This window comes from Athene noctua, chromosome 3 (assembly GCF_965140245.1).
Source record: "Athene noctua chromosome 3, bAthNoc1.hap1.1, whole genome shotgun sequence".
NCBI classification, from domain to species: domain Eukaryota; kingdom Metazoa; phylum Chordata; class Aves; order Strigiformes; family Strigidae; genus Athene; species Athene noctua.
In genome coordinates this window covers 8606762-8632528 of record NC_134039.1, presented here as the reverse complement: position 1 = coordinate 8632528, position 25767 = coordinate 8606762, and the positions used below count along the sequence as shown (strand labels likewise).

At 42.2% G+C, this 25767-nt stretch overlaps 1 protein-coding gene across 1 annotated transcript in view; it reads right to left on the bottom strand.

The window, feature by feature from the left end:
- The window catches only part of TEAD4 (TEA domain transcription factor 4), a 46388-nt gene that overhangs the window by 7165 nt on the left and 13456 nt on the right, over positions 1 to 25767 (bottom strand). Inside the window, exons 2-8 of the mRNA XM_074901902.1 lie at positions 19352 to 19416; positions 18375 to 18437; positions 14039 to 14173; positions 13151 to 13194; positions 10466 to 10521; positions 9546 to 9676; positions 8421 to 8594 (exon numbers count right to left, since the gene is read on the bottom strand). Of these exons, the coding sequence (XP_074758003.1) occupies positions 8421 to 8594; positions 9546 to 9676; positions 10466 to 10521; positions 13151 to 13194; positions 14039 to 14173; positions 18375 to 18437; positions 19352 to 19416 (668 nt within the window). The remainder of the gene's footprint in view (positions 1 to 8420; positions 8595 to 9545; positions 9677 to 10465; positions 10522 to 13150; positions 13195 to 14038; positions 14174 to 18374; positions 18438 to 19351; positions 19417 to 25767) is intronic.

The window sequence follows — 25767 nt, the reverse complement described above, 5'->3', positions numbered from 1 at the left end:
TGTTTGCTTGAAAGGTAATTATTTTTTTATTTTCACTCACAAAGTCAGAAGTGAGTGAAAGACAGATTTAGGATAGGTTTTTCATGAAGTACAGTGGGCAATGCATCTCCTGGGGTATCTCTTAAACTAAGAGTTGTGGCATTCACATAATTCTAGAGGGACAAAGAGGCAGTGCAGGCAAGATGACAGAATGCTCCAATGTTTGCATCAACACTGGCAGCATTAAGGATGGACATACAGCCTTCACTCTGCTCGCAATGAGGGCATAACAGCACAGTATTTATATACACGATCACAAATCACTCTTCAAAATGACTGTGTTGTTTCTACAAAAATCCTTAAAAGTTTTACCATTTTCACCACAGATTATGGATGAAAGAAAGTTCACTTGTCAGAATGGCTTGTCTTCTTCTCTGTGACTCCCTCTTTTAAGTAGAATTCCTCCCTCTAAAGTAGTGACAGATCTTCAACCCTTGTGTATACGCTCAACCCTACATGCATAATACATTCACACCAGTTTACACCAGCTGCGCACTCATACCTTTGTGTTTTCCTTAATTTGTCGTCTCCTGGATACTATATATTCAAGAGCATCCTCTGATTTATGAGGAGATAGTTGTACAAAGCTGGCAATATTTTATTCTCATGTTTGCTTCTCCTCAGAAGATAGCTTCCCAAAACAATGCATCCAGCTGAATAGGGTTCCTGACTTCTCTTAACAACTTATCCCTTTTTGCGCCCATAGTTTCCTGCCTCCTCACTACGCTGAAAACAGATTTGGGCACACTTGTTAAAATTCATCAGTAAAGCAATTTGGATTCAAAACTTTTTTAAAAAAACACTTCACATCATCCACATTTGCACCAGTGAGTAATAACTTTTGCACAAGACTTTGAAACAACAGCTGCAGGAAGATTGGAAGCTTTTACATTGTCATGACCACTTAAACTGTAATGCAGTGTTACGCTCCAATGGTTTGTCTACACTGGAGTAGCATATGTGGGCAAATCCAGGCTAGCTTTAACCTGGTAGCACAAGTATTAATAGGAACAAGGCAAGGCACAGGCATTACAGACATCATAATACAGGTTGCCAAGTGAATTATTATGGTCATGCTGAAACCCTTCCTGTCAAGTTTTCCTCATTATAGTTATGGAGCTACTCTGCACCACAAACGTACATGTATTAAAGAGTTGCAATGTTACTCTATTCTGGTTTAGGTTTTTACTGAGTTACTCTAATACTAATTTACATGTCAATGCAACTAACTGTATTGTTTATTTGACCCATACTCCAGCTGTCTGAACAAAGATTAATTCCTTCCCTTCTCCAAAGAGGAACTAGACTAGGAGTCCTTCACAATACTGTTCAGCTATTTCCCTTGGGGGTGATAAACACAATGGACGGACCCAATTCCACTTTCCGAAGAAATTGTCCCACTAAGTCAAAAGAACAAAGGGTCAAGGCTACAGAAGTTTGGTTGGACCACTGCAACATAAACATAGTGGAGGCTCTCACTGCAGAACCAGACAAACATTTTCAGGGTCTCAATAGTAAAGTTAAGGTTATATTCCCCTAAACTCTGAATGACAAATTAAAAAATAAGTGCAGTCAATATGAGGCAAAGAAGAAAGGTGCTAGTTCCACTTAATGAGAAAAGTTTCACTAGCCCTAAGAAGCCACTGTAGGTGCCTCCACAATTTGGCAAGTCTCCCGTCAAAAGACCAGACTAGAATTTCACAGCTAGTTAACATCTAATTAATCAACATTAAAATATTTGGCAGTAGGTAAAATTATGGCAATACTGTTTGAATTAAGCAGTCGTTGCCATTCAACTAACATTATGTACAACCAGTTTCTGGAAGCCCTGTTGCAGCGAAGCAATGGTGTCATGTTGGAACTCCCTGACATTTATACCGCACCTTTTATTCTAAAGCTTGTCCCATATTATGGACTAGGACTGTCAGACATGTCTTAGGGTGGTCAGTCAACAAGAGCGGTGCACCCACCTCTTTCTGTCACCTCTGAAAATCTCAGCCCATAAACATACATACATGGAATTTCAGCAACTCCAGGGCATGACAGCAGCAGCTAGCCAAGGGCTCCAGCCCACGTTTGCAGGGGAACGGGGCTGCAGCACTTCAGGCAGACACTGCTGACCTTACAGTTACAGCTCAATTACTTACTTACAGCTGCTGGTTCCCACCCTCTCATGGAAGTTACAGCCCCCATACCAGAGATGGTTTAGCACACACTCTTGAACTATTGGCAACCTGGTTTATTCATGTAAACTGAAAATGGCAGTGATGTACATGAATATGAGACCAAAGAACCACTCAGGAGTTGAAGTCCAACCTGTGAGCTTTTCCTGCTATGGAGATGATTATATCTCCTGAAGGGAGACAAAGCAGAAATTGAGGAAGAACACCGTTATCTGCCATAGCAAAATTAACTTTTAAATGTCAACTGGACATTGAAGTAAATCACTAATGGATGCAGTTACAGTTCCCGGGATTGGACCAGGACAAAATCGTACTGCACATCATGGGGTCTCTAATGGCCAAAAGAGCTTTTATATTAACATCTCAAAATGCTGCAGCCTCTATGCCTAGATTCCTATGAGTGCCTCACAACACCTAGGCCATCAGGACTAGAAACCACATTGCTGCTTTTGTAAAAGGACTCTTCCTTTCTCTTCACTTTCAGAGTTTCTTTCTCTAAAGAAAACCTTGTGTCAAAGCACATCCAATTCTGGGGTGAGCACCCAAGGTGAGCAGAGGAAGGTCTACTTTAGTCTGTCCAGTACCTTCAATCCCTCAAAGATGCAAGGGAATAAAAGTGACTATGACTTAAAGGAAATTCATCTTCCCAGCACTTCATCAAGTAGGAAGGCTAATCTTCACTTTATAGTCTGGGAATGCATGGACTCGTTGCATATATAGCTAAATGTGATTCTGACCTGGAGACCAGAACCTAGGTGCCTCAGCTCCTCACTGGCAAATGCACTAGTATGTCCAACAATTGAGATAACTCTTGAATATGTTCTTTACCCCAGTCTGGGCAGCCAAAGGAGACATACAGGCAGGATTTAGAAAAGTCCATAGCCAATGGGCTGAGTTGCCTTGCCCCACAGGCTTCTACTAGCCACTGCTAGCAACAGGGTGGGACTGCAGTAGGGGCCAACACACACACAAACAGCTGCTCTCTGTCTCTTCAAGGGCAAAGGTAGAAGATCAAATAGATGAGGCATATTGTAAGATAAATCTGAGTTATGAGCCACCAACTGGACCATACTATACTACGTTGTCTGACAAAGTCAGGGTTCGTTCTTTCTGTCCAAGAAGTTCTAGATGCAAAAGCTGCGCACACTCTACCATAACAGCAACCTGATGTGTCTGGGATGCATTCAACTTACTGTGCAAGTTGAGAACAGATTACATAGCGTGGTGAAACTACAATCACTGAGGTATCTGTGATCTAGCACATCTCAGAGATCTACATATTGTATGCAAGAGAGCTGATCTGACTGTTTTGGGGGAAACAGCTGAGAATTCCTCCTTTCCAGAGAAGTAAGCAGAATTTTTAAATACCTACAAGACAAGATTTCTAGATGGAAGAGAAGGGATTTGTTCAGGGAAGAACATAGTAAACCTCAACAAGCTAGAATTTTTTCTGTTTCTTTTTTTTTTTTTTAAAAAGAAAATCATATTGGTGGTCTGAGTTAGCAGCTCTGCTGAAAACAGCTCTGATGAGCTTGAATGTACCACTCAACTTCTGCAGCCCCAAGAAAGAAACACTTACAGAAAAGCTGGCATTGTGCACTGTCCTAACTATATACTAAGCCAAGATTTTTGTCTGATCTTTGGTGGGAGTGAGTTTCACAACTGATTACCGAGAAAGGCCTCATTCCCGCTAGGATGAGGCTGTGATTCAGAATTTCTCTGAAACTCTTCACAGAAGGAAATGTGACCTTTGAGAATTAAGTCTTCAGCTTATCTGAGGCTTGAAAAGCAATGATTAGACAAGAGTCCAAACGACATTAAATGCTGTGAGAAACCATAGCTTGTCGATATCTTGCACACAGGTCCCATGTGGTCAGTGAAAAAGAATGTGCTGTACAATTCTTTAAGAACAGTCCAAAACTTGTGCCACTGCAGCTTCAGCCTCCAAGAAAGGGGGAAGGGGAAAGTTTCTGAGCTAGCCAAAGATAGCAAGCAGAAGGCCTCGCGAACAGTGCGGGTAGCTGCAACTTAGCTAGCCCCACAGCACTGTGTTATTTTGACACGCAGCACACAGATTCCCTCCGCAATTCAGTCTTTGAGTCTGCTTTTTGCTGGCAACAATCTTTATACTGTGGGGAAAAACTTCAGTGAAAGAAGTGCCATTGACAGAGTCCCCTTACATAAGGTAGTAACTGGTAGGAGGTGGTGCTGGTGACTGCAGGTGAAACTAATGGGCTGTCAGATCCATTCTCAGAAAAAATGTGCAAAGATCAAAAATCTCTCTTGCTAGCTTCTGTCTTGTTTGCTGCCTCAGGAGTGACAAGGACAGAATGGACATGGAGACCGAATTACCATCTCACTTGCTCTCCAAGCAGTTTCTGACAGGTCAGGATTGAAGGAATACATGGGCAGGGCAGGGTGCTGAGGGGAATTTGCACTGCTGCTGTTTTGACTGGATTTGCCTGGGACAGAAGAGAAGCAAAGTGCAGGACAGCAGTCTCCACCCCACCCCTTGAGCCCCTTCCACAAAAGTATAATTAATTTACTGGAAAGAAAACAGTGATTTGACTGGTTCAGCTTGCCTATTATCGAGAAGAAATTACTACAAACATTCATCGTTGGCAGAAAAGGTCTCCCAAGCAATTCTCCTGATCCACCCTGCTGCAGATGGCTGCTCTGGACAAAGTACTGCCTCTCCTGGATTCCTGGTTTGTCATTTTCCTTCTATCTTCCACCCAGAGTCTCACAACTTCTGAAAGCTTTAAGATGCAAGTGCACCATTCTACTAATGTGCAAAGCCCTGAAAACGCCTCTTCCCCAAACTATTAATAACGATGCATACAGGAGTTCATGGGGAGAACCAAGTAACAGGTGGTAGAGATAATATTGCACTGGAAAAGAGCAGAGCTGCAACTGCCCATGTGTTGGGAGGCTAATGTCTCACATTCATTGTCGTGTGCTAGAACGCACTTGGAGCACAGAGAAATGTCACACAGATGTCATACACAACCTGCCAATCCAAGTCTAAGAGTTAATTCATTGTACCAGACTCCCCGTGCCAAAATCAAGGAAGAATTGCAAACACTGATTATGTTTCAATCTAATCGACTTCTGATTCTTAGCTATTGTATAAATAATTTAAAGCACCATTGAACAAATATTAACATCTCTTTCTCAGTCACGCTAGATCCTAAACCCCAACCCTAGTGTGGCATTAGGCTTCTGGTGCACAACAGATCATCTGGTATATTCAATGTTTACTTCAGTAATGCAGGTTCCTGCCCCAGGTTCTTCAAGCCGAAAACTACAAGGATACAAAACTAACTTATTCAATATCTTGATTTTTTATGTCTTTTGTCACCTGCAAGCACCACTTCAATTCGGAACCTTTGAAAAATCAATCATACTTTCATGTTTCAAAACACCCCTTCAAGTATTTAACTCTACTCAGCAAGTTTAAGGTTATTGGTAATTTGCTTTTGGATAATACTTTTATCCTAAAATGATGCTATAAATGCAACAGTGTAGTAACTGCTTTATCCAGCACATCTTTGGACATCGGCAGCATATTTGTATAGCTGTCCAGAGCAATCAGGCTCTGAACAAAATGAAACGGCACCCTAGCATATACAGAAGTATAAAAATGCAGAGGGGTATAAAAATCTCAGCTGAAATCTAGTTTTCTTCTGGTTTAAATCATATTGCCTTATCTGTGAAGAGTGTTTATTGGTGAGGGGGTTGCACTACATGCAATCATTTCAACACATCAAATTCACACATGTAGCATGGTGCATTACAGGCATGTGTCATATGCTTTGTTTACATATAAGGCTGCATTACCACAATATTTCAGGCATGTTGAATACAAAGTTTTGCAACAAAAAGGTTTGAGTTCTCCTCAAAAAATTTCAAATTTTCTGGAGCAAAAGAGGTTTTTTTAACTGCTTTGGTTATATTGCCTTAAGAGATCCTAGCTGAAATCTTACAACAGGATTAATGTAAGCACTCTTGTGAAACACAGCAAATCATAAAAGTGCCCCAAAACTTTCTCATCCAGAATATGGCATCAGGAATGGTGTTTTCATCCCCTACTACTGTCTACACTGAGAAAGAAATACCAGACTGAATGATTTACTTCTTAAAAGCCTTAGAAGCTTCCATTCAATTACTTGACTTGTAAACTTAGCTTATTTGTAGATGACAGCCTGTAGCGTTTCCACCAAAAAAACTCCAGATGGGAGCCAGCAATGCAAGAGCATCAAAAAAAGAATCAGAAAGTCAAAATATTAATCCAAGCCCAGAAATATCATGGTCATTATAAGTGCACAGATGCAGGGGCCCAGGACATCATGTATACACTGAAACAAAGGTGCGTCAAATCCTGTGTCACACCTCTTTACGCAAGACAAGTTTCTGTGAGCTGATACCCTCTGAACACCAGACACCTCATGTGGGCCCAGCTTAATGACATCCTACCACATAAATCCTTCAAAAGCCTAACTTAGGTTGGTCTGACATGATGCATAGGCCACATTTATCCTTCTAATATTAAAACCCAACCACAATCCTCAAACCCAACCCCACAAGCACAAAAGCACACTAACAGTTTTGATAAATAAAATCACAGTTACACTAGATCACAATTTCATTACGATTTCTCTCTCCTTAAGTCAAGGAATTCAAAGTGATTTCTTCTCTCTATATAACATGTCCCTCCAAACTCCTCCTTTTTGTTCCCAAAATTTCTAAAGCACTTCAGAGGGATACCACACAGCAGCCAATGCTCTTCACCTTGACATGAAGAGTTTCCTGGCATCCCTATCCCACAGCAGGAAGCAGCTCTTGCAGCTCCTACTCCTCCAAGGACCATTTCTTAGAAGCTATCCCCTCTTACTCTTTTTCCTTCCTTTCTTTTGCCACATCAGACTTCTGTTTCCTTTTCCAGACAGTTCTTAGTAGGACAATCACTACCCAGGTTTTGTCAAATGATATACTTCTCAGCAAGGTGCTGCTGTTTCTCCCAAGTATTTCTCTTCCACCCAGAACAGGGCTGGTCTTTTACTCTTTGTTTTGACCTTCCCAAGCAGGCTTTGCTGTACTCTAACAGAGGCTAATCCCATGAGGGGCCCAGCTCAGTAGCACACAGTCTGTGGGTAGTAAAATGATGTACCTCCAAGAAACACCAGCAACTAACACCCTAAACACCAGACACTTGAACAGCAGACTCCCCACCAACATTCTCCAACTCAATTCTGGAAAGGTTAGGCTTGTGACAGCTGGGAAGTTGCATCTCAAGGCACTTAACTCTTCCTTCTCCTGAAAGGCCCAGTTAAGAGTCTATCTAGTTTGTATGAAGAGTATGAGATATGAAAGTTCATTTCTCATCATCTCACTCCTGACCTGGGGTTGAATTATAAGCAGTAAACTCAAGGCGAAAGGCTCCAAATCCCATTACACATTCCCGCAGCCATCTAGCATACAACTGCCCCAAGCTGTTATTATTTTTAATCTTGTAATACCTATGATAATATCCATGACCAAAACTATTTTGTTTGTACCCTGCAGCACAATGGCACAGCTTTTGCAAATTTCAGCTAACTCACAAAAATCCAAATTGAGTGAGTAGGCTTTTGCCCAACTGATTTCTGCCAACTTACCAGAAGTCATTTCAGTAATATATTATCAGCATAATCCAATTTCATTATGTCTCTCTTATCTTTTGTCTGTCCTTGTGCCTACAGTAAATATGCATCTGTGAATTATTAGTAGTTGGATAACAAACTGCAGCTAATGACATAGGAGAAAAAGACGAAAAAATGTTGTCTCTGAGAAGTTACTCAACACTGAGAGAAATGAACACATATGAGTACACAGAGAATAATTTCCTCTGAAATCTTCTTTCATAAGAAAACCAAAATTTTAAAGGGCCCAAGTCACCATTAGCAAATAATATCTCCAGACACTAGTCAAGAACAACTCTGCAGATGACACTGAGAAAGATACATCTTGCTCCAGGACAGAATGAGTGCCTTGTCTAGTCAAGGGAAGATCTCCAGTGACAGTCGTGGCTGTATTAAGTTGCCTGCAGAGGGAAAATTTGTTGGGAGGCGGCAGTCTCCGAACAGCTAGAGAGGCCACCACTTTTAAAGTGAGAACTTCATAGCAAATGGGCACCCTAACAAAGGGTCCTTCCCTTACCCAGAATTTGACAAGGAAGAAGGCATTAGCTGGCCCCCTTTCAAAGAGCTCCTTCAGGCCCCCTTTTTTCTCAGGGAACTTGTCATAGATCTGCCGGATATCCACTGCCTCGAGGTAGGGGTCATTGTAGCTGGGGCTTGACTGCCCAATGTGCACAAACAGGTGTTTGTTATACTGCAAGAAGAGGAAAAAGATGGAATTAGGAAATCGTTCAGTACCATTCAGTACATACTGAACATTTATGGTTCTTCACAGAAGACTACTGGAAGTCACTGAAGATTTGATAGCACTTTCTAAAAGACCAGAAGTATTAGCAGAAATATCTTTGCTAATACCAGCTCATGCTGTTCTTTTCATCCTATCCATACATCCATGCTTCTTGCTTCTTCTGAAACATGATTTTTGGGCTTTTTCCTATATTCACTCCTAAACCATTGCCTCATGCTGCTGCTATAAAGTCTGAAATAACCTGAGATACAGACTGTGACCTATCACAGGTCACTCAGTCAAACATCAATGCGCCTGTCCTGTGAAGAGCTGCCTGAAATCCCACGGTAAGGAAAGTTCAGAAAATTTGGCTGGTACCTATCTCAGACAGAGGACGTGGTCCATCACCAATGTACATCTCAAGATGCAGTATCACAAGGTTTAGTGAGACAGGCATATCTTACTGCTTCCATTTTAGAGGTGGCACCATGGAAACACATTGATGCAAATTCATCCCAGTTGCCCCCAAATTTAGATTCCCGACACACCAGAGTGGTTTCATGTGATCATCTGATTCTCAGTCTGTCCTCCAAGGCTGAATGAGACAGCTAGAATAGCCCGTCAGGGGCTGTACCACTGTCTTATGACCTCAGTGCTTTGAGCTTTGATATGTGAACACCCATGATCCTGAAAAGGGAGGCCAGAAGCACGTGGCACAGAGCTGGCTATATCACTATAGGCAATTCTATACTCTAAATGAAGGGTATCTTGTGTTTTCCAAAGATGGCTTTCTATTCTCAGTAGAGTGGTGAAGCAAGTATTTCCATACATGTACAGTAGTATAACATATCCACAATGAACAGGAGCTACCTGAAGACCAAAAATTAATGAGGGGTGGAAGTCAGGTGTGTATCTTACTGTGTCTTGGTCTTGTTGTTGTTCCAAGAATGCAGAGAATTCTAACATCCAGAGTTTGGAGCTAGCAACCCTTCGTCCTTGCCAAGCTGGTGCTGATGGGGAAGGCGCAAGGCCAGTGGGAGACTCAAACCCTAAACACACAGGATTTATATAACAGAATTTAGAAAGATAAAAGTTGGTAATAGTTTTCCAATAGAGCACCTGTTGTCAAAGCTGACCAATTACATTTTCTTATGACTTCAGTCATCATGCAAAAATGTCATTCATAAGGTCCTCACTCTACTTGTGGTTAGAGTGGCTTGTCAGTTACTCTCTGCTAAGACAGCATTGTCAGGGTTGGTAATGATGTAAAAGACAATCTGCCTGGTTTTAACACTAGAGAAAACATATTCAGCAACTTTAGGAGGACCTAAATTGAGCCCTAAATGAGCAGTGAAATAAACTATTTTAGTATCAGAATGAAGTATCACCCTTAATATGACCACTAACCTCTCAAAATGGGGAAACTGAGAAGGAAATACATTTGTTGTTCCACTTAATGAAAAATCGGAAAGACAATCATGTTATGATGGAAAACAGTGCTCTAGTACATGCAGCATGGCAAAAGAACAGTAGAGATACATAAACTTTTATTTTCTGCTAAGCCAGGAGGAAAAGAAACCCCAAAACAACCAATTTAAAATAGAAAAAAATTGGTTTTTATACTAAAACAAAATTTAAAATTAAAAGCTTCAGCTCTCTCAGTAAAAGGATGGGAACAGGTAATAAGGAGAAATCATATAAAATATAATTTAGGGATCACTGAAATGTTTTAATAAGTAAAAATAGTTTTTTAAATTAATTTAAGAGTTTTTAAAGTGTTGGCTATTTCTGAAGTTGGAAAATAATTTCAAAGCAAGGAAGTACATTTCCTTACCTACCTGGTAATGGCAGCGGTGGTTGTACAGCATACGGCTGTTGAGAAAAAGGTTTCACGCTACAGAAGTACACAAAGAGACATGGTTAACAAAAAACCAAATCAAACCAAAATAGATTCTTGACCAACTGTTTGTGCAGATTAGATTAAATATTTCTCCTGGGGGAAAAAGTGTCATAAGTGTCTCTGGGAAATTATCTTTCTGTGTGGGCAAGAGAGGGTCATGAAGGAAGGCTTAAAAAACCAGTAAGGTGTCAGGACTGGACTGAATAAAATTTCCCTGTAGGTGTTCAGCAGGCTCTCCCCACAGTCTTGTTATTCAGAGATCCTTATCAGAGATCCTTATCTGTTAATACACTGGTGCCCATTCGTTTATCCTTTCCTTTCAACCATGGATAGATGTAAATTTATGCAAGTGGCTATACATCTGGGCTGAATGCCTCTCAAACTTTTAGGCTCAGATTCAGAGATGTTCAACACTCACAACTGAACCTAGCTTTCAAGACTGCTCGGCTCCATTTTAACACCACTGTAAGAAAAATCATCTGACATCAGGGACAGCAGATACTTCAAGATTCTAAAAGAACCTCTCACATTGAATCTGCCTCGTTCACCTTCATGCTAAAGGCATAAAATCTCCTTTTTATTTCTCCTAGGATGGCTTCCATTTTTTACTAGCCATTTTTTCTCACAAAATGTTTTAATAGTATCTGTTCCCTGATCTGCTCCACAAACATTAGCAATAGCACCACAAGAGGGCAGGAACAATGGCTTGGGTGAAGAACATACAACCTTCCGGCTGCTTGTCCTTAAAATTGCCTTAAATTGCTCCTGTTAAAAATGTGATAAAAAGTGTCTCCGTACAAACAAAGGAGCACAGAAGATCAATGGCAGGTGGAGCAACCTGAATAATACTCTGACACAAAAACACCCAGGGCCATCACTAGTGAAGGATCAGCCCATCAAAGACTCATCTCCATCACCCTGGGGCAGTAATGCCTCCGAGGAGCAGAGCTTCTGCCCCTCCCAAGGCTGTCCCGGGAGGGCCATCAGGCCCATTGTCCAGGTGTGAAACCAGCCCAGTGAGCCAGCTGGGGAGGCTCACAGACCAGGCACCTTACAAACGTGGGGGGGGGGGTACTGCAGAGGTGGTATGGGACATGCTCCTCCCTTGCATTCTGTAACGTTTTGGGATTGCACAAGATTTATTATGGGGATGTTTAGGGAGAATATGACAATAAAAGGTGCTAGTTGCGTGTAACAACATCAGTACAGTTGTCTGTCCACACCCTGCACCTTGTTAGTACAGTCTGTCCTATCTTCTCACTAAATTCTATTTCTAAATCACTGCATGAGGAGCTCTCAGTTCTCCGTGTGTGTTTGTTTCTGGAGTGCTAGCAGCAAGGGTGTGATCACTAGTGATTATCAAACCAGACTAGGCAGCGAGTAGATGGTTTGGGAGCAATCTGTGCATGTCTCCAGGGGTAAAAATGCTTTCAGAGGGACCAAGAGGTTCAGGCTAAATGACTGAGAAACTGTGGAGTCTGGAAATCGACTGAATGATATGAGAGAATCTATCTATCTATCTATCTATCTATCTATCTATCTATCTCTCTATCTATCTATCTCTATCTATCTCTCTATCTATCTATCTCTATCTATCTCTCTATCTATCTATCTCTATCTATCTCTATCTATCTATCTATCTATCTCTCTCTATCTATCTATCTCTATCTATCTATCTATCTATCTATCTCTATCTCTATCTATCTCTATCTATCTCTATCTATCTCTATCTATCTCTATCTATCTCTATCTCTATCTATATCTATCTCTATCTATCTATCTATCTATCTATCTATCTATCTATCTATCATCCCTGTGGGAGGCAAACTGGGGAAAGTAAAGATCCAGTTACTGGGTGGACTGTATCTAAGCCCAGTTACTGGAGAGATTCAGAGTGTGTGTGTTTGTGATGTGCATGTGTGTGTCACTGAGAGGCCAGCACCAGCAACTGGAGTGGGGCTGTGGCCTCAGGGGCTCCCTTGCCTGGGTGCCCGCACACAGGGAGACAAAGGATCCTGGGGCAGCTACCGGGTGGATCCACAGTGCGTGTGTATTTCCCACTGAAACACTTCACCCTCATCAGCCAGAGGGAGAGGCTACAGGATGAGGCTGTCGGTGCCATCTGTATCTGTGTGAGTGCTGGGCGTTACCTGTCTGTGCTGTTCTGTGGGGCCAGCCATGCGTATGTGTGTGTATGTGCAGTGTATATGCATAGTTGTGTGTGTCTACTGAGGATAAACACTCAGCCTCGATACTGGTTGAATTTGGGAGCATGGAGCTGCAGCAGCCTCCCCTGTATCAGGCTGCTAGGTTCAGTAGCTCCCTAAAATAACCCATATTAGGCTGCTTGAGTTGTGGCACACAATAAAGTGGTGTAATCCATGTTGAAGGTACCATATGAAGACATAGGGTCTTATCTATTTAAGATTCTTCCATAACTCTCAGTTTGTCTGCAACCACGTGCCTTAAGTCTCAGATCTGCAGTCAGGGAATCTGTCTGAGAGCTAAGACTACGTTATCTTAGCATTTTGTAAATCCTGTAACAGCTAATGATGTTCCTCAGGCAGCATAGAGGAAGCAGCAGAAGCATGTGCTTTGGATGATCACATGAAGGAATACTCACTCTTGGGAAGATCCAGCTTGTCCTGGCAAAGCTCCTTGCCAAAACTGCAAGAGAACAACATACAGGCAGAAGTCACCACTTTTAGGACAGAGATGAAAAGCAAGGCTTGTTCCTTCCTGAGGAAATAAAACTGCAAGCTCACTGACTTCTAAAGATGTGACAGAGTTATACCTCTTCTTTCTACCTTCCTGGTTTCATCTTTGTGGAGGTGCTGACTGGCCTTTGTTTTCTTTCTAAACACTACTACTACTGACATGCAAGCAGCTGACCCAAGTGGGTTTTAATGTTAAATGCTACATATGCACCTTGTGCCTCAGTCTCCAAAGCGTTAATGATGCTCATCACTCTCTTGGAGGGACCATTTTCCCCAGAAGAGCTCCATGGGAGTATTTTGGCAGAAATCGATGCTCAGCAAAACCTTACTAGGCCCAACTCAAAGGTTAGGGGATGCTGACAGGCCTCCTCCATTAAAGATTTTATATATAAGGGCCATCAATTTGTAATCTAAGCACTCAGTATGAGCTTTGGGAATTATAAACTTGAGAAAGGGTCAGGATGGCCCAAACAGTTTTAATTCAACAAGATCCTGGACTAAGAAAGTGATACAGACACCTGGAAGTATTTCAGACAGCTGAAAACCCAAAGGATCTGATTGTTCTCTCACTTATGTCATTTAAAAAACCCATATAGTCTAACTCTATTGTTTTACATCAGTGTGACTAAAGAATCAGACCCAAACTATTGAAGCCACGTGACAGATTTGTTCTACAAAGACAGCACCTTTTGGCCCATTCTGATGTTATCAGGATTTTCCTAAGCAGGTCCCAATGCCCTTTCAAATACTGAAGTGTTTTCAGCCCAACTCGGCCAAGACACTGATTCACTCACCCCAGAAACAGCAGGGTAGGCTGGTCGTGGGAGACCAGGCAAGGCCATTTTACTATGGAAGGCAGTTGCAGAGATAATCTGGGCAGATGACATTGTAGCCATACTCTGCATGGCTTTATCTTTAGCTGCCTGATCCTATGGGCAAGAGTAGAAACAGAAAAAACAGAATTATTATAATGATAAAGATGTTGCCTGGTCTAATGCTGCATAACCAGGATTCTCATCAGCTTCTTTTAGAACAAGCATCTCTAAAAACTGGGCAGCAGACTTGCCAATAACTGTCCTAAGAGCTCTTCAAAGCATGTAAGTCTTTCACCCGTTACTATAGCTTCAGATGTGATTAATCATCCTTTCTGAAATGCTGGGATCACTGGTTTAGAGACTGCTAAGCATTTATCCTTTCTGTCTGAAGGCTTTCAGCCGCACAGCTGAAATGTTTTGTTATGGAAAGTACAACCCTAACTGATTCTTGTGTTTTAATCACTGGTAAGAATATTCAATAGGAAGGACTCTTGCTTATCAAAAAGCCCTCTAGAAACAAACTCACAAAGGAAATTCATCACCGGCAGTGCAAAAAGACTACCTCACTTTGGGATTGCATTAGTCTCAGGTAAAGTTGATCATTTTATTCCCACCCCTGGGGAAACAGGAAATCTTAATCATCTCCCAGGGCACATATGCAAGGACATTCCTTTTTGTATTTTAACAGGGCTGTGGAATTGCACACATTTTTACAGGCAACGACAGTGCAACAACTAGGGGATCTGATGTATACTTAGAACAAACAACATTCTTAATTTCTTCTTCCAAGGAATAAATAGACAAACAGCAGCACTTCCCCACATTCTGCCTTTCCTCCTACATCTCCTACAATTAGCCTTCATCCTTCAAACACTCCACATTTAACTGTGACATTATAATGGTGATGCCACAGATGAGTTCATGGCTTGGAGAAACTGCTGAAAGAGGTAAGCTCTTGCTGTCTTCTTCAGGCTTTCTCACTTCCCACTTGCATTCATTGAACTGAAGTAAGTTCTCACCCTTGGGTCTCCATTCTCTCTAACCCGTCTGCTTTCTCTAAGGCTTTCTAAAGTTCAAAACTCAGGGATTCTGATGTGTCTAACACAAAAACAGTCAGAGGAGGAATAACAAAAGTTCAAGAATAAACATGTAAGTGGAATGATTAGTAGGAATGGACAAAACTTACATATCTTCTTTTTTACAGTATCTGTGAGTCCTGCTAGTATCATTCAAGTGAATGGAAGGGAAACATTTTAATTGCTGAGAAAGTTCCTAAGATTCTCAAAAACTTTCAGAATCCAGTTTAAGTGATGCTTTAGGGAATACTATAAGGATTACCTACAGTTTTTTAAGGGTAAATATTCTCTTCTGTTTTTTCATTACATAAATAAAGATGCTTTCCCAGTTGCCACTGCAGAAAAGGATTTTCTGGATTCACTGGAAAATTTGTCTACCTGAGTTTATACATGAGTTTACCGGGAAGAGGCATATGTTTGTAGAAGTATTAAAGTAAAATAATTGAACAATTAAGAAGGGAAAATATTTTATCTAATAACCCCTATTGTGTTTTTGTTTTGTTTAAATGCCTGACAGACTGCTGGAGAAAGAATCTTTTTGTAAGAGACATCTCTTTTCTCTTTCAGCTAACAGTTCTGTATTCATTTGTATTGTGTTTCCAGAAGAAAAAAGAGGAGAGGAGAGGAGAGGAGAGGAGAGGAGAGGAGAGGAGAGGAGAGGAGAGGAGAGGAGAGGAGAGGAGAGGAGAGGAGAGGAGAGGAGAGGAGAGGAGAGGAGAGGAGAGGAGAGGAGAGGAGAGGAGAGGAGAGGAGAGGAGAGGAGAGGAGAGGAGAGGAGAGGAGAGGAGAGGAGAGGAGAGGAGAGGAGAGGAGAGGAGAGGAGAGGAGAGGAGAGGAGAGGAGAGGAGAGGAGAGGAGAGGAGAGGAGAGGAGAGGAGAGAAGAGAAGAGAAGAGAAGAGAAGAGAAGAGAAGAGAAGAGAAGAGAAGAGAAGAGAAGAGAAGAGAAGAGAAGAGAAGAGAAGAGAAGAGAAGAGAAGAGAAGAGAAGAGAAGAGAAGAGAAGAGAAGAGAAAAAGGAGAAAAACTTTTACCAAACATTTGCAACTATTTGTATTTTCTTATTCTGAAAACACATCATCTTAATAATAATATCAACAACAACCACCACCACAATTTCCCTCTTTTTCCTTAGTACAGGTGATATCTATTAGCCACCCAGAACATGGAAAACTACTGACTTCTGGAAACAGATTTTTCTCAGGCTTTACCCTACTTTCCCACCTCTATCTGTTATATGCACAGTGCACACTTAGAGAAGACACGCCAGTTTGTGTGAAGACTATAGTATTATAGTAACTGCTCTGAAAAGTCAGCGTGTAGCTGCTCTGATCTCTAGGATATAAGTATGGAAACGTATACTCGCTATGGAAAATGAACAGTGATAGAACACACAGCTATCAGCAGGAACTTGGAAGAAGGGCAGCAGCTTTTATGATTTCATTTCCTTGCCCTATGAAAATGACTAGTGAAAGCAAAGAAGTAAATGAGTTGAATCAGTGCTACAGACTTGCCTCTGCAGGCACAAAGGAACAGCCTGGTCCTTGGGAATGGTTCACTGCAGGCAGCTGGGCAGAGCTCACAGCATGGCCTGGCGTGGTGTTAAAGGAGAACAACCAATGGCTCCATGGAGCTCCCCGAGACACCTTCGTTCCCTGAGAACAAAACCGGCCAGCTCCTGTGTGCTAAGTGGAAACAGGCTCGGCTGACTGGCTTTTCAATCACGCCAAATCCCAGAGCTGTGACATGCAAGGAACGGAATCAAGGTTACAGATATAAGCAGCAGTAAATCTTTTAACACCCCGGGCAGTTGTTGTTTCCTACTCGCTCGAACTTGCCTCTCAAGCAGGCCTCCACCTGAATTGACCACTTAACAGCACCGCAGGTTTCACGCTTATGCAGCCCTACCTAGAAGCACTGAATTAGATAGTTGTAATGTGTGGCTCCTTCTCTTTATCTGAGCAGCTGGAAACACAACAGGCTAATGACAGACACAACAGCACTTTAGAAAATGGAGCTGGGGATGGGATGTGGGGGGTGCAGTCATGACTCAGAGGTAATCACTGCTTGCAGGAGAGATGCATGCGCTTCAGCACTGGTCAAGACTGAGTGCCAGCAGTTCATTCACAGACAGTCCACTTCTCCTGGTGCCCAGAGCAAGGAGTTGCCCAGACAGCCAAGAAGCAGCACATATTAACAGCTGTCTGGCCACTCAACAGTCAGGGCTGGATGGGGCTGTTAAGATCCTCATCATCACCTGAAGAATGGAAGATCAGAGAAGTAAACACACTTCCCTCTGGATGACTTACTGCCATACCAAATCAGGAAGGTCAGCATGAACTTTCCTTCTCTGGCTGTCTCAGTAATACACAATACGGACCAGACCCCACGTCCTGCTTGGCAAGCCCTTTCTGGATGGTTCACATTCTAACAGGGGACACCCTTTTGTGCAATTGTCACCCATAAACTTGACCTTCTTGTCATTTCTGGCAATTCAGTCTGAGCACATAAACCATCTCCCTGCTTCAAATCAGAGTGGAAATAAATGTCAGTAGCTATCAGTTCATTAGTGTGATCTCAGAGCTCTTCCTATAGAAAGGAAAACACAGATTTGCTCAAGCAAGTAGTTAGCCATTTTCTTTCTCATTAGCCTAGGCCTCTTCAAATCGGGTCTGAATTAATCAAGGGGCAAAGTCTATTCAGCTGGCACCACTTTACCTGAGAAGATGCCAGCTGGCTTTACTGCTTCCTCTCAGTGGTTATGCCAACTCAGAACACTTTCTCACGGGCAACTCCTCATCACTACCATTAGTAGATGTGGAACTCACACTGCATTAACTGTAATGCTGTCCTTTCCCAAGGCCACCACAACACCAGGGACTGATTACTGGTCCGCATTTGTAACCATAAACCCCTCCTTCTCAGGTAAACGCTCTTTACATACTCCCAAATCTAAGGGTCTTTCAGACTTGGATGACAGCAGCGTAAACTGGAGGTAGAAATCTGACACACAAAATTTAAAGTTATTGTTTCTTTATTCTTTAAATAGAATTGCTCCAGATGTCACAGAGCTACAACAATACAAGTGTTTGCACAACACTTCCTGGGAAATACCTTTTCCTCCTCAGCTTACTACAGTTCAGTGGCTAATCTCACCCTTTTTTAAGGCTATTCAAAGAGGGAATGGATGAGGGAACGGACTCAGAGATCTTGTGTGATATGTTAAAGGATACCCATCATACCTTGAGCTTGGCTTGGATCTCTCTAGCTTTCCGCCTTGCCAGGACCTGGATGTGACTAGATACCTGCATTAAAAGACAAAATCCATCTTCATTCCAGGAGTACTTGGTAGCTGCTTGCAGAAGTAAACATACTTTAGGCACCTTGTGCAATAGGGAGTTATTTAGGGTTGGGGGAGGGGGGGTGATGTAGCAATGAAATGCTTTTCTGAACAAAACCTGAGTGTCATGAAATGAGTTGAGGGACCAGCAAAGACAGATCATTTAAGTCCTTTTCCAATTCAAATGTCTTTATTGAGACAGAGACCTCCTCTAAAACTAAAGAACCCACCCTTAAATCTAGGGACTGAGAGATCTGATCTCTTTGCTCCCCATCTTGGTCTCCTCTTGGAAGAAGGGAAACCCATGGCCACTATATAATGACCCTCAGAGAACTTCACCATATCTATTGTGGGCTGAAATGCATCATAGAATAATTTAGGTTGGAAGAATCTTCTGGCTGTCATCCACCAACCTCCTGCCCAAAGCAGGTGTAGGTTGCTCAGTGCTTTGTCCAGCATGGACTGAATGGTCATTTCCAAATTACAAAGATTCCTCTTATATCCCACGTGCCAGACATTTTCAAAATCACCATTGCTGTCCATCTGTCTAGGCTGAGCAAAGAACCTTCATACAGAGGACCACTGATATTCACTGAAACGTTCATTAGTAGGCCAAACACATAAAATCACACACCATTTACCAGTAGAAAAATTTGGGTGTCACGATGTGGTTGGGTAACATGAGCACTACAATCCTACTGTAAAATGCCTGAGCTGAATGTTCCCACCATTCTTATTAGCCAGCTCAGCACAATAACCTCTTTCCAGCAAAGCCAGAAACGAAGAGCAAGTGAAGAGCAAGGAATTTGTTCTTATAAGCCCTCATCATGTCTAGTGGTTCAAATAAGCTAATGTATACAGGGAAAACGTCACACTTACCTGTTTTCTTGTGCGTGTTTTCCCTGTTCTCAGCTTAATATAGCGGGCAATCAGCTCATTTCGGCCTGGAACAGAGAAATAATGCAAAGGCAGGTTTAGAAAGCTATGAACCCAGGAAAAAGGTGCACGGTGGAATTAACTATCTATAAACATCAGCACTGGGATGACACTCTGTCACGCTATTGTCTATCTTAGAGAGATACTCATTAGTTCACATGGTAGAGGCCTTAGTTTTAGGAGCAGAACTTTGGGCTACAAATTCTATTTCCCAGCTTGCATCTGTATAGCTTAAAATTACCAATAAAAAGGAGAATCATATGTTTTGCTAAATAATTACATTACCATAGTGGGTAGAAGCTGTAAACATGGATCAAGATTGCCAGTACAAAGAAGAAAAAGGAAAGTCACTAACACTAAAACATTCAGAAAGGCAAGAAGAAAGATCAAGAAAATAACAGACCAGTCAGCCTCACCCCAATGGTGGTGGTGGAGGTAATGGAATATGTAATCCTGGAAACTGTTTCCAGATACATGAAGGATGAGAAAGTGATTTGAAGTAGTCCACAAAGATTTACAAATGGGAAAACATACTTAACCAACCTGATAGTTTCTACTGGGAGGTGACTGGCTTGGTGGATGAGTACAGAGCTGTATATGTTGTGATTCTAGTAAGGCTTTTGACTGTCTCCCATAGCATCCTCACAGGCAACCTGACAAAGTATGGGTTAGATAAGCGGGCAAGGAGGTGGACTGAAAAGTGGCTGAATGGATGGGGTCCTGGCTGACAACAAGCTGACAATGAACCCTTGTGGAAAAGGCGGCCAAAAGCATCCCAGGCTGCATTAGGAGGATTGTTGCCAACAGGCTAAGGGAGGTGATTCTTCATCTCTACTCAGCAGTAGATGTTGCTGGGGCAACATCTGGAGTACTGTGACCAGTTCAGGACTCCGTGGCACAAGAGAGATGTGGATGTACTGCAGTGAGTCCAGCACAAAGTGTACAAAAGTGATTAAGGGACTGGAGAATCTTTCATATGAGAGAGCTGGGACTGTTCAGCCTGGAGAAGACTCAGAGGGAGTTTTTGTCAATGCATATAAATACCTGACAGGAGGCAATGAGAGGGAGCCAGCCTCCTCTCAATAGTGCCCAGTGATAGGACAAGAAACAACAAGCACAAACTAAAAAAATTAAATGCCATCTGAAAACAAGAAAAAAAAAAAAAAAAAAAAAAAAGAGAAAAAGCTCAACTTTTTTACTGTAATGGTGGTCAAACACTGGCACAGGCTGCCCAGAGAGGCTGTAGAGTCTCCATCCTTGGAGACAACTGGACTGTACACAATCCTGGGCAACCTGCTGTAGCTGACACTGCTTGAGCAGTAGCGGCAGACTAGACAATCTGAAGAGATCCCTTCCAACCTAAACATGTCTGTCATTCTGTGAAAAGTACAAGAAAATAAACAACAGTGGGGAATTATACAGATACAGCCACAGAGAATTTATCAGTGTGACATGATACAGTGAATTGAAAGTGCTTTCAGGCTCTTGCAGGCATTCAAAAAAAAAGGAGCATTCTTCAGAAGAGATATAGAGAAGGAAACTTAGCTTTGTGGAAGATTATGGGAAGCTCCCATAACGTGAAGGTGGGGCACTGGCTGGGAGAGGTGAAGGAATCCTTGTCCAGTTATAGAACAAGCACACATTGCAGGCACTGAAACCAGTTAGGTTTTACACCTTGATTTTTGAGAGATGACACAGGGCCAAGGGAAATGAAAACAAGTAGTTTTATGTTCGACATGTCAGGAGAGGCCAGTGAGGGGATGCAAAGAAAAGATGGTCATGGTGATAGATGAGGGTAATGGTATTAACAGCTACATGAATGAAATGGCTAACGAAACATGAAGCTACAGGGTCACTAGCACAGAATTTGAAATTGCTTGGAATGAGAGCAGGAAACTGCAGAAGACTTGGGTCCAGGATTTGAAAATCAGGAAGAGAAGCAGAGAAGATTGAGCTACAGGAGAAGCAAGCTTAGACCCAAGTCCCAGCTAGCATCACAGAACTGTTTGAGAGTGGATGCCAAGACATGAGGCAGCCTATGCAGGTGCCATACACTGGCTCCCATGTATCAAATCTAAGCAGATACACATATTTTATTCTCTTCCTGGAGATGGAGGAATAAAGAGCAGGAACAGAAAAGCAGCAGCTATACATCTGAACTCTAGGCTGCTTCAAGGCAGAAAACATGACAGAAAGAGCAGGCTCTGCAAAATCATATATTTGTGGTGACCACACTAGTAGCGATACAGTACCTTGATAAGAAGTTGGAAGTGGGAAGTGCAAGGCTGTGAGACAGCTTATATGGCTGCAAGTGTTTGAGGAATGAAGTAGGAATAAACTGGGAAGCAAAGCCACAGCTCTTGTTAAGTTTGTTTGTAACAAAATTATGAAAACACAGTGTTTTCTATGGAAAATTTATGGGCTGAATAGAGAACCTGTACATCAGGACTTCAAAAAAGCAAGCAGTGAAAATAGATGTGATATTTATTCCAGTAGTTTAATATTCCATTTAAAAAGTTGACACTTGTTTTTTTTCAAACCCTTGTTTAATTCAACCCTGAAAAAAAAAGAATGCAAGGAGAGACTCTGTGTTAGAGATCGACCACCCAGCCCTTTAAGGAAGGGCTGGCAAAGCTTCTAATTCCATCCGTTTCTGAAACAGAAAAATGTAAATGTCCGTGACTGCATTTAGGCTGTGTCCATGAAACATAACCAAAGCACACATAGGGATGGGAAAGCATTTTACATTTACAGATCAAGCTTTTCCTAATGGTGTCATTACAGAAGCTCTCCTTATTCCCCTGGGAGAAGAATCAGGTCTGTAGCTGAGAAAAGAAAACAGCTCCAGCTCCTCTATACACAAATTAGAAACTATTCCTGTGCCAGAAACACAATGCCCAGCATGTGGCCGCTGACCTCTTTGGTTCCCACAGTTTCAGCATTAGCACGGTGACATGCCCAGGAGAGTTGGATGTGAACAGATGCTGTTATGTTACCTTCCACCTGGCTGCTTTTCCAACCAGTGTAACCATTTTACAAAGCCGAGACCAATTACCAGCAACACACACCCACAGCACCTTTTTCTAGTGCCAAGAATAATATTTATGGCTTTTCAAAGCCTCCATCTGTTGGACATGGATCTAAGTTGAAAGGTAAGAAACAACTGAAGTGATTTTTCTCACACAGATGCCAGCATATATGAAATTTCAGAAGGACAGTTTGACACACGTCAGAAGTAGGAAACGTGCAGAACAAAACAAGGTGCTCAAATCCCATTATTTATAAAGAAACAAGAAGGAAAATTTATATATACCAAGAGGAGCCTCTGAGGGACAAGGGGAACGAGTTAATGGAAGAGAGAAGAGAAACTAGCCTTGAGAAGAAGTGGATGTGGAGAACTTCAGGCAAACTTTTAAAGGGTACATATTGGGCTATAGTAACAATCTGAACATGTGGAAACTCTCCAGACACTGGCTCAAATATGGGTCATCCTTGCAAAACTATGGATTCTCAGCTAGATATAATAAATGTTATGGAGCAAATTTAGCTTTGTTGTGTTTCCATGAAAGTCAAGGAACTATACAGACTGAGCAATCTGACAGAGCACCATTCTGCTTCAGCAGTAGAGGGCTGCAGGGATAATCTGTGTGAGAGGATGCCATGAACAGCCCTGTGCCGGTCACAGTTGATTCCAGCCATCTCCAAAATGGATGAAAACAACCACCATTCAAAACCTCAGCCAGTCAGAGGAGCACAAGCTACCTTTGCTCAAGCATTTTGGAAAGGGCAATAGGCATTAGGGGCAGGAAACACACAAAAGGAACTGCAAAAAGGAGACATGAGGATGCACAGAAGGAGAAATGTGAGATATGTAAAAAGACACATTTGGAGAAAAGGAAGGAGAAAAGGAGACATGTGGTGGGGCACATTGTTGGGAACATGGCTGGAAAAGTACTCTTGGAAAGGGGTGCTCCAAGTACACTTTGGGGCAACTGCAGCCCATGGAGGACCCATGTCAGAGCAGGGATAACACTGAAAGGCCTGCAGCCCATCAAGAACCCATGTAGGAACAGAGGAGCATCAAGAAGAAAGGAGTACCAGAGGAAAAAAACCCTCTGGTTTCTTCTGCGAGGACTGGCACAAAGAAACCCTTACACAGTGACTCCAACCGCCTGCACCACCCAGCACCTCATCAAAGAATTAGGAGGTCCTGAGTGTTAAAGAGAATAAAACAAGGGAAGCTGAGACTAGGAAGTGGGGAGGAGAGGCAATAAGCTGTATTCAAGGCTGGGAAAGTGGGAGGTGTTTCCCTAAGTGTGTGTTTAGCTGTTTGACAACATCAGCAAAAATTGCAAAGCTCTCTCAGGCCATGTGCTTGGGTAGAGAAGACAAGAGGGAAGGGAAATTCTTGTGCAAATTGCACATTTTAGAAGATGCCATGGAAATTCTCTAGAGAGAGCATTCAAATGGGGATCCTCAAATTTTCCAGTTTTAAAAATTCACTTCCCACTTGCCATCACCTCTCATACAGTCTTCTTCCAGAAGTGTGTCCCCACAAAGCCAGGGAAAAACAGACAGGTGACAGGGTATATTAAGCTAATAAAGATACTGGTAGCAAAAAACCCCAGATCGTTCTACAAAGACATTAGCATCACAGGGATTACTAAATATAGAACTATGCAAATTGCCGAGCCCAGTAAACTGCAGCAAGAAGGTATTAAATTACCATGAATCAAAACTGCAAGTCCTAAATGTCTTTTGTTTTTTCTTAACAGAAGTTAGATGTAAGCAGGTATTATGCAGCTGGAAGCCTGTAGGTTCGCAGCCTCTGGAAAGCACTTTCTTTGTTTCACAACCCTGGCTGCAGTGTCAGCAAAGACTAGCCCTCCTCCCTTGGCTGGAACAGGCAGAGCTGTCATAAACTGTCAGATGGTTCATTTTTTAGAGCCATGTAAAGTGTCCCTCAGTGATCTGATCATATGTTGTGTTCTTAGAATAACTCCCGCTGAGGCCTGCCATGGTCACCAGAACCTGCCAACAGTTGTGCCTCCTCTGTCGAAACCGCGCATTGGGTTTCACGAACCTCTAGCCAACATACCAACTGCAGCGCAGCACCCAAAAGCTCTTTATCCTCCCCAGTAGCCTTCCCCCTGGAAGTGTGGCATGAAAAAAGGAGTAGAGATACTCTTTCAAGTTATTCACCCTCACTCCTAACAGGTACATTTCCAAAGGCATCAATTTAGCTCCCACTTCGTCTTACAATAAATTGCAAAATTTTGCATTCAGTAGTTATCCAGGAAGGTGTGGATAAGAGAAGTGAATAAAGAGGCTTTTTGATTCTCCATTCTCCACCTATGTGCCTTTCAATGTAAGAGGAAAGAAGTGTCTGCCTGTAAGGAAGGGGAAAAAAATCAAGGAAATTCCCACAGTCATAGAAAGCATTTTCCAGTCCTACCTCAAAGCTTTGCGCTGGCTTTCTGCTAGCATTGGTGTATTACTGCCTGTACAACAGGCAGATAAAGCATCTCTTCAAGCCTTACCCTTTCTCACACACCTGTTGCCAAAGAACTTAGAACCACCAAAAGCCTCTCTTCTGTGATGGATGAAAGCAAAGAACTCAGTGATTTCTGCAAAATGCAGTTTCCCATGGGAAACTGCATGAAAGTATCCCCTTTCTTTGGTAGCAATACCTTTTCTGTACCCAAAGCAAACCTATGCACCTACCTGTGAAGTGCAGCAAAGATAAGAAAACTACAGAAGCAACTATCCAGCTGTATCCAGTGAAAGGTTAATCAAAGCAAGGTCAAGGAAGCCATCTCAACTATCATTTCAATCAATTTGTGTCACTTAATGATAGCTCCTGGGACATGGCTTTCTCCCGAATTTGCTAAGCAGTTAGCTTAATGGTTTATTACAATCAACGTAAACATAATGAACTGTGTGCATCAGACAGCATGACAAATAAATTGAGACACAAGAGGGAATTTAAGGACACCTCACCTGTCCACCAAATGTCAATGTTTCTCTATGCCTATGAAGCAAAACTAACTACCAAGCAAGTCTTACCAGAATGACATTTCAGGCAAAAGCAGCAATGCTATCTTTATTAGACTTTCCCTTTATCACAAGCCATCTTTTTTTCACCAAAGCCTTGGTGAGAAGATTGTGCTAGCTTCCCAACTTACCAGCCCAGCTTTTGCAAGGCAAGAGAAAATGCAGTACGTGACCTTTCCTTCTCTGGCCTGGGTTCCCTTCATCCCTTCCTATCTTCCTTGACTTCTGGCGATCATCAATATTGCATCTTTCTTGATTACTTAGCATTCTTACTTTCAACCTTAAAATCTCCTTTTCAGGAAACT